Here is a 20,486-nt window from a genome sequence, read left to right on the forward strand (position 1 = left end):
AACGGATGACTAAAACGTACACGGACATTGGGGGACTTTGGTTCTTGGTTTTTCCGTTTTTGAATTCAGAACGAAAAACGGAAATACGACCGCCCATTTCCGTTTTCCGTTGGTTTGAAACGAAAAACGAGAATACCATGGAATTACCGTATTTTGGTTTTTCCGAATTAACGGTAAAACAAATGACCAAAACGTACACGGACCCTGTTGCCTCTCCTGTCCACCTGGTGTGATAGTTTTAATGTCGGTACACAGATAACTTTCTATCTCATAATAACTTTTATTTTCAAGTCTAACTTTTAATTATTTTCCAAAAAAAACATCACGGATGTTCGTCTGAAGAAACCGGATGTTGTCTCACGTTAATCTTTCCGCTAACTTTCAAAGTCCTTTGCTCGCTCCCGATCTGTGTCGTTTAAATGCGTTTACCGTTAATTTCAGCATATAGGTGCTGTAAGAAATTTGAGCAAAAACCTGTAGTTAGTGGATATAATAAAAGTGTTTAATAATTCATAATTAAGAATTCATAATTTGTCATAATCATAAGGGTTTTGGGAATGCATAATTAAGATAAACAAAGTGATGTAGGATTAGGAGCTAATAAGACATGAAGCTTCTGCCAAGGTTGCAGAAGTCTAATTTATATACTGAAGGATTATCATAGAAGGGAGTAAGTCATAACTGACAGGATTTGAATGTGTTAGCTGCTCAGGGAGAGAGAGATGTGGAGATAGGCGTTTACAGAAGTGCGTAGGGAAGTTAGCCAATAGAAATTGAGATAGACGGGAGGGGAGGAGTCGCGAACGAATATGTGGGAGGTTTAAGTAAAAGTCTTTTTCTTTCTCGTGATGGCTCTCAGACGACGGACGTGTTTTTTATACCTGAGAAGCTGAGTTGAGTTTTTTGCAAATGGGGTTTTATTGATTTAATATTTCATAGGAGTATGTACTCCAATGTTTAACTGTAATAGTACTTGCATCAGTGGAATTAAATTCCTTATAATTGTAAACCAGTCTTGGTAGATTTCTTATTGGAGCGTGTCGACTGTACAAAGCAGCGGACGCACGTGCTCCGGCCTTCTTCCTGTGGTGTGAGGTTCCATCCTCCACAGTGCACTAACATGTAAGTGTCTGCTGACTTTACCGCAGCGATGTCCAGTAGTCTCCAGGGAGAGCAGCGGAAGTCGCCTTTTCTCTCCGTTGTCAAACTCAAAGGCATCTTGAGTTTGACACATATGCCGGACAAAGCCAGGGGTGGACTTAAGCTCTGCCTGTGGCCCCCAACTAAGCTATATATTATATTATGATATACCAATATCAATTAATTGTCACCAGTCAGTGCACTGTAACAATGTTAAATCAGTGAAGTAGTCTTTTATGCTATGCTGTTTTAAATGCCATGCCCCATGCCTGTTCTATGGATGACAACAAATTGCCTGGTTCTGTCAGTAGGTTGCCATTTAAAACTTTATGGCGTAGTACGACTGTGGCTAAGTGGAGAGCAGGGCCGTCCTTCACTCAGAGGATCAGTGGTTCGATCCCCGGCTCCACTTATTCGTATGTAGATGTGTCCTTGAGCAAGACACTTAACCCCAAATTCGCTTCCGTAGCTGTGCCTACGGTGTATAGGATCTGAATTGTAAGTCGCTTTAGATAAAAGCGTCTGCTAAATGACTGTAATGTAGTACAATCCACTCACTCGTATGCTCCACCTGTGTCATCACAAAAACTCACACTTCCACAGAAATCTACAGAGGCCAATTGATGGCATAACAGGCCAGTGAGTCATAATAATAATAACAGCAGCTCAGTCCTCGGAGGGGTCAGTCTGTCTGTTGGCAGCAGACACACTCTGGGCTCCTGTGGCATTAGTGCTCAAAGTGAGGGCTTTTTTAGACTGGATCAATGGGAATGGCTTTGTGACTGGTCCATGCTGAGTTTTAAACCCCTGTGCTGATTGTGGCTCCTTCATAGTCTATTTATATGTTTAAGGTTGACTTTTTCAGTCATGACTCGTCGGTGGTTGAAGGTTTGAGTCCAGGGAGGGCTGCCGAAGCCATGTGGTGTATTTTTTGGAAAAATGAAGAACAGATAAACGGCTCATAAGACTATAGGCTGTAGGGCTGTCTTCTATACCATACATTATAGTAGGAGATAGAAGGTAATTGAAAAAGAAAAGCACTGATCTAGTAGTTGAATGTGATTGCATAAAAGTAAAGAAGACTTAACTCGACTCACTTGTTGGTACCAAATCCCTTTCTCTGTTCGTTTTCAACTGCGGATCGTATACCCTCAGTGTAGAAGGGATTATCTGGTGTTCACGACATAACTACACTGCATGAACCTGCTGTGGCATCATCTACAACACAACACTTGCTGACTCCTTTTATCGGCAACCAAACAGAGGGACATCTGCACTATGTCAGTTGTACGGCAAAGATTTGCAGGTTGACGTCTTTTAAAAGATCTGGGTGAATAACGAACGTGTGGTCACTAACGATGAGCATGGCTATTTAAAAAAGGCGGGTTACAAACTGAACTGGACTGAGGGGATTTACAGAGTCTACAGTCATGCTGGTGCCTCTGTGAGGATGTACTTTAGCACCTGTCTAAATGCTAACGACAGCAAGCTAACGTGCCCCCTCTTGGTGCCCCAATATTCAAACGCACCAAAGCAAAGTGACCTCTAGGGTGACCTTCCAGTGGAGAAAAAGCAATGCATTGCCATCTAGAGTGGCCTTAAAATTCAGAAAAAAATAACACCAATAACACACAATGTAGGTTGCCCTAGATTGCTAAAAAAAACGTTATGCGTACTGGTGCAGCTGGTGCCATTTTTTATATTTTTCGCCCAGCAGACAGCCTGAGTCAAACACTGAATAATTGCATACATCACCAAACTGTTACAACACACATAATGATGGAAAAAATACTGTCTGAGCTGTTGTAGCAAGCTTCTTTACCGCCTGGTAAAAGATCATGAACAGTGTAGATCTCTAGACACACTACACACAAAGTTGAACTTATTGCTTTGGAGTAACATCTCTTTCAGCAGATTGGACTGTTATATATTTAGTAGCGTGTTAATGACGTTTTAATTCACATAACACAACTGTCACATTGAATCACTGCGGATGACTCTGACTGCAGTGGAAAAACTGGTCTCAGTTAGTTGTGAGAGGGTTTAAAAAGGGATCACTTCTCTTGTCCTTCAGACTTTTGTTTTCCCCCCCACTGGAGCATTGTCACTTAGCGCTGTATGTCATTTGTGTAATTTGCAGTAGATAGGCACTTTTTCTCCAAAAATGATTTAATAATTTATGCGTTCAGCGAACATCACAGTCTAAAACAATTTGTAGTAAACCGGTGGCGTGTCAGCCTTTTGCTCTCGGCCATTGTTGCAGGATACGTGACTGTTGACAGGCCCAATGGGAGATTGCAGAGATTGACCCCGTGGCTGTCTAGTTATAGAACAGTAACAGTCTCCAGCCTCATTGTAAGGCAAGGCAAGTTTATTTGTATAGCACATTTCAACAACAAGGTAATTCAAAGTGCTTCACATAAAACCATTAAAAGCATCAAAACATAAGGCAAAAGAAAAGGAGATTTAAAAACAACTAGAAAATGCATTTCCTGCTGAAAATGCATTGGAATGCTGAAAACTGAAATTAATTGCAAAAACATTGCTGAAAATAGATATCCAATTCAAAAACAAATTGCAAAAAGCTTAATAATTCAAAAAGTTAAAAGATTACAAATATGAAAAGTCACATCACACCTCTCCTGAAAGAGCTGAACATTTTGATATTTCAACAGTTTCTGTGGCTTAAAAAAATTCATCAGTGGTGATATTTGTAGTAGTATAAGTTGGAGTAGAAGTATTAGTAGTAGAAGTATTAGTAATTAGAAGTAGTAGAAGACGTAGTATCAGTAGTCATAGTAATAGCTGTAGTATTGGTTGTAGTATTTAATATCACAGTAGTAGTAGTAATAGTAATGGCAGTAGAAGATGTAGCAGTAGTAGTAGTACTAGTAGCAGTCGTACTAATAGCTGTAGTAGTATTAAAACTTTTAGTAACATGAATAGTAGTAGTAGTAGTAGCAGTTGTCGTATAAGTAATAGTAGTAGTGGTAGTAATAGCAGTAGCAGTAGTAGTAATACTATATTAGCAGCAGTAGTAGTTGTCGCAGTATTAGTCAGCATTCATTTTTTTAACAAAAAAGCCTAATTTTGAGATTGTTTAAATACAGTTAATACATGGGGCTTTTATTTTGAAAGGGTGGTGCTGGGTGGGGGGAGAGGAGACAGAATCATAATGTCTGACACACATAAACAGAGGTTATTAAATGCCTGGCTTCATCACAAGCATTTCAATTAGAATTCACTCTTTGGGGCTTTTATTTTGAAATGGGGTGTGTGTGGAAGGGGGGGGCCTTTAAAAGTCTCTAAGACCTGAATGACTGAATGAGAGAGAGAGAGAGACAAAATAATTAGTGAGAGAGAGAGAGACTGATATCTCTGGCAAACTTTCTCATTTAGAGATTGTACTATGTTTTATCTTTTACAGCTTACATGACTGTTGTCCTGCTCTGCCATGTCTTTCCTCGTCTCTGCCTCTTGTGTGTGTAAATGTCACTCGAATCAGGAAACTTATCAGAATACCCATATTTGATTGGCCGAGCTGCAACACGTATATATCTCTAAATCATGTGTGTGCAGCTTTTATTTAAAAATGGGGTGTGTGTGTGTGGGGGTCCTCTAAATGTCTCCAAGACCTGAAATGACTGCATGAGTGAGAGAGAGCGAGCGAGAGGAGTGCATGTGTGTCTGTGAGACTGGATGTTTACCAACATCACTAATTGGCTCAATCGCAAACACCTGTGTGCCTGAAGCCATTTCATGGAGATAAAACAGGGAAACACCTCTCAAACAAATCCTCAAAACTCCCATAACCGTAGCTCCTATTGCTCCAATATTAATAATTGAGAGGAAGGATGAGTTGAAGAACAGATCCTATAAAAATTGTGTCTGTAGTGTAAAAAATGTGGCTTAACTAGCGATCTAGAAATGGGGTACCGTGTTCTGTGGAAGATGTTTTTGAAGCAAAATTTAACATTGGTCTCTATGGAGCAGAAAGTTGGTTTTCCTCTCAATTAATGGCTTCTGTGTCAAATGTGGAAATATGTGGGATTCCACAGTCATTTTTCTATGACAAGGACAAGATTAGCTACTTTTACATCCAGAAATTATGCATGAAGAGTGAAGATTGTGGACACAGTGGCAAAATACAAATGTTTTTTTCACAAGAATCTCAAGCTGCTCTTCACTCTAGCGGTGACATCACGCACTCTAAGCTGCGCAATACACACCCATTATAAAGTCAGAAAAGGGCTGAAAAATCATAAAAGTTGAATTGCTGCAGTTCAAAAAGTTAAAAAGATATTAGAAAGCTGAATTATGTGGCAATAGTTCAGGGTTTTCTCAACATTGTAAAGTTGAAATGGTGTCTGTAGCTGAAAGTATGAGGAAGTTGAAGGATTTGAAAGTTGAAGAAGTTTAAGAGGATTTGAAAATATTCTCCATAGAGATCCCATTGAAAATAAAAAGCTTAATAATTCAAAAGGTTTAAAGGTTAGAAATATCAAAAGTCATAGCACCCCACTGGTGAAAGAGCTGCACATTTTAATAGTTGAACGGTTTCTGTAGCTTAAAATATGAAGGAGAAGAAGAGGTGGGACGGAAGAAATAGAAGTTGAATAAAGATTCGAAGAACAATAGTTCTTAACAATAGTGCTTAACAGCATTCCAACAATTAAGAACATTCATTGCATTAAAATATATATTTTTTTAAACTAGGAAATAAAATAGTCGTAAAATAAAGAAATGCAGGAAATTGATTCATATATTAATTGAATGTGGTTCAATTAAAGGCAGCAGCAAACAGAAAAGTCTTCAATCTTGATTTAAATGAGCTGAGGGTCTCAGCAGACCTGCAGCTTTCTGGGACTTTGTTCCAGATATGTGGAGCAGAAAAACTGAACGCTGCTTCTCCATGTTTAGTTCTACTCTGGGAACAGAAAGGGTCGGGATGGTTCATAAGGTAGCAGCAGATCAGAGATGTATTTTGGCCCTAAACCATTCAGTGCTTTGTAAATCAACAGCAGGATTTTAAAGTCAATTCTTTGTTGGACAGGAAGCCAGTGCAAAGACATCAGAACTGGGGTGATGTGATCCACCCTCCTGGTCTTGGTGAGGAGCTTACTGACGGACTTTTTACAGAGACCTGTAAACACACCGTTACAGTAGTCCAGTCTGCTGAAGATAAATGCATGGACAAGTTTTTCCAAATCCTGTAGGCTGATTTTGTAATTGTCTTGATATGGCTGTTCAGGTTGAGGTCTGAATCCATAACTACACCTAGATTTCTGGCTTGGTTTGTGGGTTTTAACATCAGTGATTGAAGCTGAGCGGTGTTTTTCAATTGTTCGTCCTTGGTACCAAAAACAATTACTTCTGTTTTATCTTTGTTTAATTGAAGAAAATTCTGGCACATCCAGTTGTTGATTTGTTCAATGCAGTTACCCAGCCCGTGTATGGGATTATAGTCCCCTGGTGACATAGTTATGTAGATTTGTGTGTCGTCTGCATAATTATGATAACACACTTTGTTGTTTTCCATAATCTGAGCTCGTGGAAGCATGTAGATGTTGAACAGAATAGGCCCCAGTATTGAACCTTGGGGAACACCACATGTCATTTTAGTCAGCTCTGATGTGTAATCAGCTACAGACACAAAGTATTCTTGGTCCTTCAAGTAGGATTCAAACCAGTTAAGTGCTGTGCCAGAGAGTCCCACCCAGATTTTTAGTCTTTCTAGGAGTATGGCATGGTCGACCGTGTCGAATGCAGCACTGAGATCCAGTAACACTAAGTCTGAACTTCTGCCATTGTCTATGTTTAAGTGGATGTCGTTGAAAACCTTAACAAGAGCAGTTTCAGTGCTGTGGTGCTGTCGAAAGCCTGACTGGAAAACATCAAAGCAGTTATTTACGGCCAAGAAGTTGGTCAGCTGTTGGAAAATCGCTTTTTCAATTATTTTACTTAAAAATGGGAGGTTTGATATTGGCCTATAATTTTTCATCGTTGCGGAGTCTAAACTAGCCTTCTTTAGGAGTGGTTTAATAACTGCAGTTTTTAGGGATTGTGGGAAGACACCTGAGAGAAGGGATGTGTTTACAATTTGTAAAAGATCAGTGGTCATGCAGTTTGAAATATTTTTGAAAATGTGTGTTGGTAGAACATCCAAGCAGCAGGAGGATGACTTCAGATGTTGTATAATGTCTTCTAGGCTTCTACGGTCGATTGAATTAAATTGTGTCATGATATTTGAATGGATGTTATTCAGAGATCGGGACAACACATATCCTGTGGTTGGTGTGGAGGAACTGACTGCTTGTCTAATTTTCTGAATTTTGTCAGTAAAAAAGGAGGCAAATTGATTGCATGCCCAGGTGGATTGGAGCTCAGCAGTTACCGACACTGGAGGGTTTGTTAACCTGTCGACGGTAGCAAATAAGGTGCGTGTATTGTTCTTGTTTTTGGTTATGATGTCAGAGAAGAATGACTGCCTTGCATTTCTAAGTTCCAAATTATAATTGCGAAGTCTCTCTTTATAGATGTCACAGTGAACCTGGAGATTAGTTTTTTGCCACCTGCGCTCAGCTTTCCGACACTCTCGTTTCTCTAAATTGTTGATAAAATGTACTGAATGGTCAGTACATGCAGTTGACAGCCATTTGTTCAGTGCAAACAGCCTGCTGAATCCTTCATCTCCTCCTCTGACTGGTGGAAGAGGGCCACTGATGAACAGAGCTGACAGAGCCTTGACAGAGCTGACTGTGTTTAACAGATCAATAAAGTCTCGCTTCAGAACTTCAGACTGTTGTTTCACAATATCACAGCTTCCTGTATGCACGATGATGTTTTTTGCTGTGGGATAGTCAGCCACGATGTCCAGGATTTTGTCTCTCATGTCAGAGACCATATCTTTCGGAAAGCAGAGTATTTTGGTGTTCTTGCTGCACAGTTTTCTGACATCTTTTACAGCATAGTCACCAACAATCAGAGTCTCAGGCCCAGTCATTAGCTTTGCCTGCGGCCTTTTACTCTCACATTGACTCTCAGTTCTTACCCCGCTTTGAGGAGATAGCTGCTTATCCAGGTCATCAGATGGAGATTTAGGATCCTGCGACAATGAAGCAAATCTGTTTTGAAGTTGTAGGCTTGGTTGTTGTGGAGGTGTTTTGCAGGTTTTACTTTTCTCAGCTGTCCTTGGCTTTGTCCGTCTGGGTGCAGTTAGTTGAGGAGGAGTTCTGCCTGTGTGCTAGTGCAGGCCAGCCAGTCGCATCACAAATCTCAGGGCGCTGGGCTCTGCCTGTTAGTCGTCCTCCCACATATTTTCTCTTCGGCTTTGCAACGAGAGAGTTCCAGGGAGGACTACCATTTGAAGATTCATTATCTGCTCTCTCCTCCTGTTTCTTGGTTGGCCTGGTTGTGCTAGTTAGCTGTGTCTTAGCTTGCGTTTGTCCAGTGTTTTGAGTCCATGGTAAAGTGGTATCATTCCCACACAGTCCATTTACCGCCACGTTTACTTCTAGTCGGTGGATTTTTGTTTCCAAGACTGCAATCTTCTGTAGGAGTTAGTAGTAGTCGTCTGTGGAGAAGTGTTGTGAATGAAGCTCGAGTGAACAGACTGAGATCGAGGCGTTTAGCTCAATTCAAGCAATAACATTTATTTGTGACAGAAGTATTATGTCCAGCAGTTAAACGTGCACGGACCCTAGCAAAAAGGTGCAAAAGTGAAACCTAAGAGCGCTTATACAGAGTGTGCAGGCGTGTCCTTTCTGGTTCTCCTTGTGGAGCCATTGGTCAAATTCAAAGTAGGAGGCGGATTTGTTTCTAGCATTCAAATGGCCTGATGGAGCACTGGGCAACGTCACCCACAATGGCTCACGTCCGGAACCCGCCTTCTCTGGAACGTCAGTGTGTGTGAAATGTTGATGTACAGCATATTGTTAACACTTAAGGTGCTGAAAAAGGGTGCAGTTCTAAACTATTTCGAAGTCTCTGTGTGAATAGATAAAGAGAACTCTTCTCCTACTCTAAGATGGCAGTTTCCGCCCTAATCTGGTGGTTTAAGCAAGTGTTTCTTTCAGGGCCACTGTATCTGTTTCTATCGTGCGAACAGGCGACGGAATGCCCCATTCTGAGTTTTTGACCTACTTACAGTGACCTCACAACTCCGCAATATAAGCTTTACAAGTATAGCGCATATTATTTAACAGTGAATGAATATATTTTATTTACAGAAGGGAGGCATGTTGCTGCTACTTAGCTTTAACTTAGCTGCTAGTTAGCATTAGCTAACAATCCAAATAGCTCGACGACTTTCTGGATTTGTCTTCACTCAAACGTTGAAGAGTGATACATGTGATATATCTGGCAAGATATATGTGATATATCTGGCAAATTGAAGCAAGAAAATGCAAGAAAATGCAAGCAGAGGCAAGCAGAGGCAAGAGCAAGCAGCAAAGCGACTGCACTCTCTCATCAAGGTTGTACAGTCTGTAGGGTGAGCTACTGGTTGCTACAGTCTATTCACTGAGATGCATTTATGATTAAAGCTTCATATACAGAGAAAATGTGTGATAAACAAGTAGAGAGGTACAATTATACATTTATACACACAAATGGGTAGAAAAATGGAGGAGGTTCAAATAATTAAAGACATGCTCCATTAAAGCTCAGCAAAACAATAACAATATACACAAACAACAGCAACAGACAAACCACTTCGAAAACAGCAAAGACAGCCCACTCAAAATATTCAATCATGATAATTATAGAAATGAAAGTCTGACCTTTGCTGAGCCTGAATCCCTGTTCTTGAAATGTTCTTAATCAAATGATTAAGTTAGCAAGCTTTCTTGGAGTGCAGAAATCATTGAGAATTATAATCAAACAGCACTACCCAATTGGTTGTCTTGGTTTTACAGTCCAATTTCAACAATATACAGCATAAAAGCTCTGATAAACCCACTGCACTGCACACTCCGTGCGCAGCATCAAAAAGCAAGTAGCTATGTGAAAGAAATTTAACATTTATTTGCTGAAAAGCAGATATGTTTTTGTGGAGTTTGAGGACACAGGCAGAGCTAACGGGATTTTTTTTCTCCAGAATAAAAACCATCTCATGCTAACACATCGCTGATAAATATGTGGGCACTGGTTCGCTAACACGTTAGATAAAACAACTGGATTAGCTGATGACACAGATTGTGGTGACTGTGTGGTAAAAAAATACAATTCATGTCGCTTTAAACCTGTAATAATTGAACATATTGTGCTCACAACACTGACATATCATCTTCTTTTCAGTTGAAATAGTGAACATATTAGTTCCAGAGTTAAGGATTAATTTCGAGTCGTGTTCGTATCTACTGTACATGACAAATCTGTTTTTGGACTCCACTCCACTATCATGTTCACCACTATGATCACCAGTGTTGAAGAAAAGTTTCTTTCAGGTCCAATTCTGTGGCTGGTTCAGATGAGTTTTATTCACTGCGCAGTGGAGACACAAGTTCACAACAAAGATGTAGAATTCTCTCTGACCAGAGGGAGTTCTGTCCATGGTTATAAACAAGCTTACAAGAAATAACAGTTAAACAAAAGGTGTGGTTTGGGCTAAGCTTCTCAGGAAGGACAAGGGACCTTGAAACTATCAGCACCCAAGATGTGTATTTGTTGTCAGATCAGGGGATACTCACAAGTTGGCTCAGTGGAGAGCCTTCAACCAGAGGATCGGCGGTTCGATCCACGGCTCCGCTAGTCGCATTTTGATGTGTGCTTGGGCAAGACACCTAACCCCAAATCGCTCCTGTGTGCGGATGTGTGTGAATGTTAGATAGTCGTGCATGTTAGCGCCTGTCATCAGTGTATGAATGGGTGAATAATGACATGTAGTGTTAAAGTGCTTTGAGTGGTCGGAAAGAATAGAAAAGTGCTATTCAAGTACAAGTCCGTTTACAAGTCTGTAGCTGTGGATTTGCATGAGCTCAATACAGGTCTGTTTTACAAAGCAAAAAGTGATTGATAAATTGAGGTGTGACGTGACCTCTTACAGGCTGGGTCGAGATTTGTTAATTGATGTAAAATAGTTTCCGTCTTTACAGAGGTTACTGTTACAGGCAGAACTAGCAGGAATACACAGGCAATATATAAGAATGCAGTTCATACAATTTGAAGGTATATCATTTTCTTCTACACCAGCTAGTTGACTCAGTAAGATAACTGAACATTATATCCTCTCTTCATATTAGGCATAATTTGCAAATGAATTCGATTTTTTCACAGTGGGCATTTTGCCTTGCCGTTGCATGAAAAGCACAAGTGCGACTAATAACATTCACAATGCATGATTAAGGTGTCAAAAATAATCCACAGGATCATACAAGGACCCTGGAAGTATCAAATGTAAATGTAATGCTGTCAATTACATCTGTGCCTTTCCTGTCAACATGTGAAAAAGGACAAATGTTGCCAGATGCTTACAATTTTCCCAAATTTGAAGAAATTCCCTCTGGGCGTTCCGTAGGGGTTTTCCAACAGCTGAACAACTTCTTGGCAGTAAATAACTGCATTGATGTCTTCCAGTCAGGCTTTCGACAGCACCACAGCACTGAAACTGCTATTGTTAAGGTGTTCAACGACATCCACGTAAACACAGACAATGGCAGAAGTTCAGTCTTAGTATTACTAGATCTCAGTGCTGCATTCGACACGGTCGACCATGCCATACTCCTAGAAAGACTAAAAATCTGGGTGGGACTTTCTGGCACAGCACTTAACTGGTTTGAATCCTACTTGAAGGACAGAGAATACTTTGTGTCTGTAGCTAATTACACATCAGAGCTGACTAAAATGACATGTGGTGTTCCCCAAGGTTCAATACTGGGGCCTCTTCTGTTCAACATCTACATGCTTCCACTAGCTAAGATTATGGAAAACAACAAAGTGCGTTATCATAATTATGCAGACGACACACAAATCTACATAACTATAATCCCATAAAAGGGCTGGGTAACTGCATTGAACAAATCAACAACTGGATGTGCCAGAATTTTCTTCAATTAAACAAAGATAAAACAGAAGTAATTGTTTTTGGTACCAAGGACGAATGATTGAAAATCACCGCTCAGCTTCAATCACTGATGTTAACACCCACAAACCAAGCCAGAAATCTAGGTGTAGTTATGGATTCAGACCTCAACCTGAACAGCCATATCAAGACAATTACAAAATCAGCCTACGATCACCTGAAGAACATATCAAGGATTAAAGGACTTATGTCTCAACAGGATTTGGAAAAACTTGTCCATGCATTTATCGTCAGCAGACTGGACTACTGTTACAGGTATCTGTAAAAAGTCAATCAGAACACTGCAGCTCGAGTCCTCACTAAGACCAGGAGGGTGGATCACATCACTCCAGTTCTGAGGTCTTTACACTGAATTCCTGTACAACAAAGAATTGACTTTAAAATCCTGCTGTTGGTTTACAAAGCACTGAATGGCACTGAAAAGCACTATTTTCTGTTCCCAGAGTCAGAACTAAACATGGAGAAGCAGCGTTCAGTTTTTCTGCTCCACATATCTGGAACAAAGTCCCAGAAAGCTGCAGGTCTGCTGAGACCCTCAGCTCCTTTAAATCAAGATTGAGGACTTTTCTGTTTGCTGCTGCCTTTAATTGAACCCGTTTCAATTAATATATTAATCAATTTCCTGCATTTCTGCATTTTACTACTGCATTTTATTTCTTACACTGTTTTTTAATGTTTTAATGACTGTTTTTATTTTTTAAATGAATGTTCTTAATTGTTTTTAAATCTCCTTTTCTTTTGCCTTATGTTTTGATGCTTTTAATGGTTTCATGTGAAGCACTTTGAATTACCTTGTTGTTGAAATGTGCTATACAAATAAACTTGCCGTGCCTTAGGCGTTATATGAATCCATTGCTTTTCTTGGCATGACCCGCCCTGAGCAGCATTCAAGCACTAGGATTGGCCAAGCATCCATGCTTGCAGAGGTACTGGTAACCTGATTTTTCCGGGTCTCATGCCCTGACCAATGAGCTATCCTGACCCTAACTACTCAAGGCCTAAACTTAACCAATCATCTCTGCCTCAACCGTTACACAGGGTGGGTCTTGCCAAGAAGAGCAGTAGGATTCACAATGAAAGTGTTCCTGAGAGTTAACAAGAATGGGATGGGTGGACGGCTGGTCAGACAACCTGAAAGCAGAATGCCTCCGGCCACGGCTGTCGCCATGAAATTGGCAAAGTGGCTAATTTCAACAACATAGAAAGTCATTGCAAGCTTTAAGTTGATGCTGTGTAATTATTGCACAAAATGCTCAGAATGTTTATGTGTGTCAATATAAAACAGATACACAGATATGCCTTAAATCATTCTTTCTGAATCAGATTAAATATCCAATAACATGGCACAGCATATGCTTATCTAATAAAGGGTTGAGTCATACATCTATCTAGATCTAATGCATTTCATTAGATTCGATCCCAGAGTGGTTGTTAAATGCTGCTTGATCAAGACATGTTGGATAGTGGAGAGTGTTTTGGAAAGCTCTCCATCAGTTTGAAGCTGCTGTCTAGTCAGTCAGACTGTGGTGTGCTTCTGGAAGTGGGTCACACTGTCCATGAGAAAAAGACACGTGCAGGGAAAGGGAGGGGGGAAGATGGATGGCTCCATTGAAAACCAAAACAGGGTTGAGTTTCCCTTAAATGTTCAAACTTCACATACAAAAAAGTCGCAAAAGGTTAAGCATGTGAATTTCCAACACTTTGTCAGGATGGCAAACGTCAATCATGTTTTACTGTTTGAATGTGGGCTTTGGATGTGCAGGATAGTAACAAGTTAATGCGATTTGATTCTATTCATCAGCTACTGTTCAAAGGGATATAAAAAAACAAAACGCATGTGGCTTATTCTACATCACTTTGCAGCCTACATCATCAGCCAGCTCACCGATTAATTGTCTCATTTGCAATATGGAATATACTAACATCACTGATATTCATGGCGTTGCTCTCTTGGACGAAATACAAACAAAAAGAGATATGACTGGACCAAAAAAGAAAACTCGTGCTAATGAAGCAAGTGGAAAGAAATTGCCAAGCAAATTTTGGAAATTAGTGAGGACTCAAGGGATGGGAGGTAGGTGAGGAAAAGGAAACATGTGGAGGAATTACACACACACAGGACACACATCTCCTTCCGAGCCAGACTCAACTCTTTCCCCCTTGTCTGCTCTCCTCTACTTGCCACCTTTCTTCCTCCCTCCCACCCTTTGTCACTTTTTCACTTCCCGCTACATCATTGGTGAGGCCACGTGCTCTCTGTTTATCATCGGCAAGGGGAGGGAGATAGAGAAAGAAAGACGAATCTCTCTCTCATTTCGTTTAGTCCACCCACAGACACACACAACGTCCACTATTCCAATCCTCAGCAGCTTGAGGGACACTCACACGGACACTGGGAGCAGAGAACAGCTAATCCCGACCGTACCGACTGGAAAAGATCTCTACTCCACCACAGGTACAGTAAAGCTTGATCCTTCTGGAGCATGATTTGTTTTTTTGTCTGAGAATGTGTGTGAAACAGTGAGTTTGTACCCCCCCCCCCCCCCCCAAAAAAACAATCAAGGCTCTAAAAGTCTTTGTGAAGCTGATGCAAGCAGAATATTATTTCTCCATCTAAGAAATTTGGAGTTAAGCTTCGATATGCTGCAGCTGTTTAGGAGGATGGAGGATGGTAAAAGGAGTTTTGGCACATTGTGTGTGTGTAGCCCTGCTGCTTTGTACCCTATACTTTACTTCAACCCCCACCTCCTCCCCATTACACACACACACACACACACCTCCCATCGCCAGCCTCTGCAATGGAGTGAATAGCACGTCGGCAGGTTGAATTTATTGTCCCTGCAGAAAAAAAAAGTACGCCATTTACCCTACAGCCGTTGCCTATCAACACAACTAAAAAGATCATGTGTTTGTGCTGAGAGGCACATTGTCTTGATACTTATATTTACAGTGAAACTTGGTTGGTGTGTTGAAGTGACTGTTTCTAGAAAAAATGTTTTCACTCTCAGTAAACACAACAGACTTAAGTCTAAAGGGGCATGTTTCTGAATGCTGTAGCTACAGTACAGTAGGTGGCAGTCATAAAAGATGATTGAATTGCAGGCTTGTGCTAGCAAGCAGTGTAGCGAATCTGCTTGCATTAGCTGAATGCTGCTGAAAGACTGAAGAAAATGTAAGACTTAAAAGACAGGATTTAAGTCCTTTTTGTGAATTGTAACAAATTGGAAATACTACTAATAAACCTCATAAGTCTCAAATATATGTATATATTTGTAAAGGGCCTGTCTGGGTCAAACCATAACTAGACTAGATTAAGGAGATGTTATGTTGCATCCCACTCAAAAGCTTCCCACTGTAGCAACACGCTGTATGTCCCTTTTTTGGTCCTCTTCCGTTGGAGAACTCTGCTCCTCTTATCGTCTCCTGGCAAGAAGTGTTTTCACATTATTGGGCGAATTCACAAGGAACAGCACCATAAATTGCGTTTCACTTGAAACCGCTATATGGCCCATCTCAATGTCCCATTCACAAAAGAGAATGGGCTAAAGATATTACAGGGTAAACAAGCCCACAAATATTGGTATTTGAATGCATTTTGCAGTTTTTTTGCAGAGGGAAGAAATCATTTTTGTATTTGTTTATATAATAACTAGTGCTGGGCAAGTTAACGCGTTAATTCCGCATTAACGCATTCATTAATTAACGCCGACAATTATTTTATCGCGCATTAACGCAATTTTAAATTTGTTTTTTAATTGAAAGATGAGACAATACATATACATAACAACAAGAGGATGACAAGAACAGTGGGATAAAAGCCAGCAAACATCCTACAGTCAGTAATTTTAGTGCACATATATGCTGAAATTCACGGTAAACGCATTTAAACGGCACAGATCGGGAGCGAGCGAAGGACTTTGAAAGTTAGCGGAAAGATTAACGTGAGACAACATCCGGTTTCTTCAGACGAACATCCGGTTTTCAGAATAAGATGCCAACAAAGTATGAATTATTTTCACATTAAAACATGCTACCTGCATCTCGTGAACCAAATGTTGTTGCCCTTTTGTTCATATAGCAGTACTTTTAAAATAAAAGTGCTCAATACACTACTTTTGAATTCCTTATTGAACTTTGCCATAACAATGCGATTAATCGCGATTAATCGCAAAAAATCCATGCGATTAATCGCAATTAAATATTTTAATCGTTGCCCAGCACTAATAATAACCTTATTTTTCATTCAATGTGTGCTAGTTTCTTTTCTCATCTACTCTAAAACAATATTTTATTCATTATCTTTGATCAAGATTATTGTCATGACAAAACTGTCATTACATCCTGTCAGTGCATCCCAAAATAAACGAGTTTGAGTGAACACCCCTTAGCGCTTCAGCTACCACCAGCTCTCTGAAGACTCAAATAATTTCACTGTAGCTGTGTTCGGCTGTGAGCGCTGCTCTTTGTGAATTGGACTGTTAGTGCAATGAGGCTCATTTGCAGAAATGGGGCACATTTTGTCTGGATTTGACTTCATTTAAATGTGTATATTTTATTTGCCAGCAATTGCACTTTTCTACCTTTTTGTCAGATTCGTGCAAGTTTAGTGTCCCTAAAAGCAACTCAATCCTTTCGTGAATTTGCCCCCCCCTCTTTTTTAACGCCACCTATTAGCTTTCTTTCACTGCTGCGCTGCTCCATCAGCACATGAAACCAATGAAGCCGAGCCTGTCTTGCCTTTGGGAGTGGGTCTGTTTCTCAGCTCGGGGTTTATAAATAGATTTACAAAGAGCAATACGCTGCTGCTGTTGTTCCTACATGAGCTACTGCGTAACTCATCACTGCTTCAGTTCGCCCATATTTGGTGAAAGGATTTGGGAGTTTTTGAATGGCAGTAGCTCACTATTTGTGCGAAAAACAAGAATTAAAGTCAAAACTGAAATTATAATACATTTTCACTCGAAAAAGAAACGGTCTGTCTTGAGCCATAAGTGGGCCAATGAAAGACAGCTGAAGCTAGCTAACCCCCCCCCCCCCCCCCCCCTAAATGTCTATCAGGGCTACGGTAGGCTAACTAGCTAGTTAGCTCATTTTCGCTTTCTGGCTGGAATGTGAGCTTGAAAACACGATGCATTTCCTAAATGTTGAAAGCTGTTAAAAGACTGTTAAAAAAGTGTTAGTGTATTTCCTACTATTGCTACATTCCATTTACCTCGGAAATTGGATATAGGAGCTTGATATGATGTCACACCAGAGTTGACTGCGTTCCAGTATAACAAGTCAGAACACTTAATGGGGTTTGCTCCAGTCAGGTTAGCTATTATTAGCATTACCAGTTGATAACGACACATTACGGCAGTGTTTTGAGCATACAAACACCACAACTTTCAGATTCAGAAAGCCGACTTCAGGTGGTGGTCGAGTTGAAATCAGAAATTCCGATTTCCCTTTCCAAATTGAATGCAGCATATATTTTTATGTTTTCAGTTTGACTTAAAGGGTAAAGAGGCAATAGGTAAGGTTTCAACTGTCCTTTAGAATAAACTGGTGTTTTCATATGATTCATATAGATGCTGATAAATACTGGTGAGTCATTGATTAAGAGGTTTCAGAGATTTCGGGTGTGCAAGGCTTTCTCTGTGTTTGTGGTTGTCTCTGTTTTGGAACAACTCTTCTTACTCCTTGGAGTCCAAAGACCCCACTGTCACCACCTCCAACCCCCCCCTCCCACCCAGTGGCATTTTCAACAATGAAGGCTGGCACTGCAAGTGGGCCACTGGAAAAAAGCAATGTTGTTATCACCGTGTTTTGCATGCTGATTTGCTAGATGCTGCTTTTGGATCTCTGCTCTAATTAGTTTCCTTGTGTCTATTGGGAAATGGAACTACAGTATTATTCATGTGAATTACAGTCTGTGTTGTTGGACTTCTTTCTGGCCACCATAACAGTCAGTTAATGCAACTTTAAAGACCTCACACTGGATTTGTTCTTGATTATAAAATCTAATCACTAGATTAGCATCAATCACACAACAGTCTTCTATTAAATGTTAACCTTCACATTTCCCCCCCCCCCACGGCAATTTCCACAGGATCCTACTCATCTCTGCCTCCTACCTAATGATACCTTCTGTCTGCTCTGTGTAGTTTTATTGCATGGAGTCTCCTCACATAATTCTCTGAATCTTATTACTACCTTTGCACCTGCAATGCACCAACACCAGTACAGTAGACCTTGTCTCTTGTATTTTATACCCACTGCTAGATGGGGCCTGGATTGTTTTGGAACTTCCCTCCCAAGACTGGCTGTACGGTTCCACAGAGCCTCCTGCAGACCATGTACGTAGGACCCTTGAAGCCACTGTACTACCTACATACCAGTGCCACACAGGTCCCTCCTTTATACAGCCTGTGCGGACTTATCTATGACATTTTCCGTCCATCCGTTCCATTCTGTCAATCAGTCAGTCCCGAGTTTCACATGTTCATTCTGCAGCAGCGGCACAAAAGCCCACAGATCCAATGAGAACTCATTGTCTAGTTGTTAAACAGACATGCAACAGGTTGAGCAGTCATCTGTCGTCTGACAAATGTCTATTTAGAAATAATTTCTAAATCGTAACATACTGGAACAGATACTGGGAATTAGGCTGGGAGCGAAGCCAGAGGTACCAACCTATTCCAGTTGCCGCATTGTGTCAGTGAGACTAATCCAGCGTGAGCAGTCTGCTCATCCTTTTTACCCTTTAAATGTTTGATACATCAGAACCAGACAGCCACAAATAATGATATCTTTGAATCAGCTTTTCCAAACATCTTGAGAGGTTGAGAAAATATATAAGCCCTCTTGTGAGTTTATGTTGATAATGGCATTATCTACCATTGTGAGTTGATAGAAATATGCACAGGAAGTCAAATGCAGAAGAGAAAAAAACGGTGTCTCTTTAGTCACCAGCTAAACCTTACTCTAGGCATGAGAGCTACAGACCACAGTTAAAAATTTGCTTGGGACATGTGTAGTTACATTTCGCTTCTAGAGAACCAACCTTTTTCTTTTCCTTTTAATTGGTTTAAAAAGGGGCTGCACTGATTCAGATTTTTTCAGTAATTGATCAAGTTTGTGATAACATTTGAGAACAGGATTACCAATAACTATCTCAAATTATTTTTTGGTCCAATGTTCAGTCCCACGTTTCCTTGTAGGCCAAGGGACCAATCCAACCTGTTTCCTAGGCGACAAACCATTGTCACCCGTGCATTGGACAAAACTCCTGGAACTCTCTAGCAAGTTTTCAGGTCCTCAACAACAAAAAGATCTGATTTGGGGATTTTTAGGTAAATCGCACCCTCATTGGTTAAAATGACTGTAACCAGAAAGAAATGGAGCATAACAGCATGTCCTTTCATCACACATACACACATTGTTTTTCTCAATGTACAGTATGTGTTATCTATTGGTGTCGCCCATCACCTTTGAAATGCCCGCCTGTGTGATTGTCTGAGTCACCTTGCAGGGAACGGCATGTTCCACACATCTCTGCATGCACTTAATAGCACATATGTGTTCTGGAGTGTCAGTGTGTATGCAATATAGTTCATCTTCAACTCAGCAACTGCAATAACGAGTAGTATATCTGTGGTGTAAATGATCACCGTGGTAAACGTGTCAAAAAAGTCAAATGTACTTCCTTTGTCTTTAGTGATCCCTGCAGAAGAAAAAGTTGCCATGTGTTCAGAGCAAGCGTGGATGTCATGATATGTAAAGTGAAGGCCATAAATTCATTATATGAATGCTGCTGCTGACACATTGGTTATTGAATGTCCCTGCTGTGGTCACTAATGGAGGATATCTATAAAAATGGTGGGAGGCACACCGGAGGCAACAGTGTCATATGTGGATGTCCTCAAGATGGGTCATTTGCAAGTTAAGTTGTTATTCATTGGAAAACTGTATGCACCTTTCTATCAGCAGAAAAATAGAAAGAGATTTGAAATGTCGCTGAGTACAGATTGGTACTGAAATAGAAATCTCTGAATAACTGAATGTGCATTACTGTAGTTAGTGGGTTATTTGTACAGAACAAAAATAGCAGCCTGGCAAGGATCATAATCCATCAGTCTAAAAATAATACATGTGGTGTGTTTTTGTACCACCTCCTCACATTCCCCTCAGTGTCTGTGAGGTATAACAACCGGAGGAAAACTCGATCTGATATTAGCAATAGCTACTGTATCAACAGCATAATGAGATGTAAATAGTAGTGTCT

At 40.4% G+C, this 20,486-nt stretch overlaps 1 protein-coding gene across 3 annotated transcripts in view; it reads left to right on the forward strand.

Annotated features, from left to right (window-relative positions):
• Positions 1-14,564: 14,564 nt before the first annotated feature.
• ndrg4 (NDRG family member 4) overlaps positions 14,565-20,486 on the forward strand; it is a 102,215-nt gene continuing 96,293 nt past the window's right edge. For 2 of the 3 annotated variants that reach the window (XM_079286766.1, XM_079286767.1), the window contains exons 1-2: positions 14,643-14,675; positions 18,485-18,558. In XM_079286766.1, coding sequence (XP_079142892.1) covers positions 18,485-18,558 — 74 coding nt within the window. In that variant the 5' untranslated portion in view covers positions 14,643-14,675. Of the gene's footprint in view, positions 14,676-18,484; positions 18,559-20,486 lie in introns of all 3 variants that reach the window. The other variant, XM_079286768.1, reaches the window with a different exon arrangement.

This window comes from Melanostigma gelatinosum (genome assembly GCF_949748355.1).
Source record: "Melanostigma gelatinosum genome assembly, chromosome: 1".
NCBI classification, from domain to species: Eukaryota; Metazoa; Chordata; class Actinopteri; order Perciformes; family Zoarcidae; genus Melanostigma; species Melanostigma gelatinosum.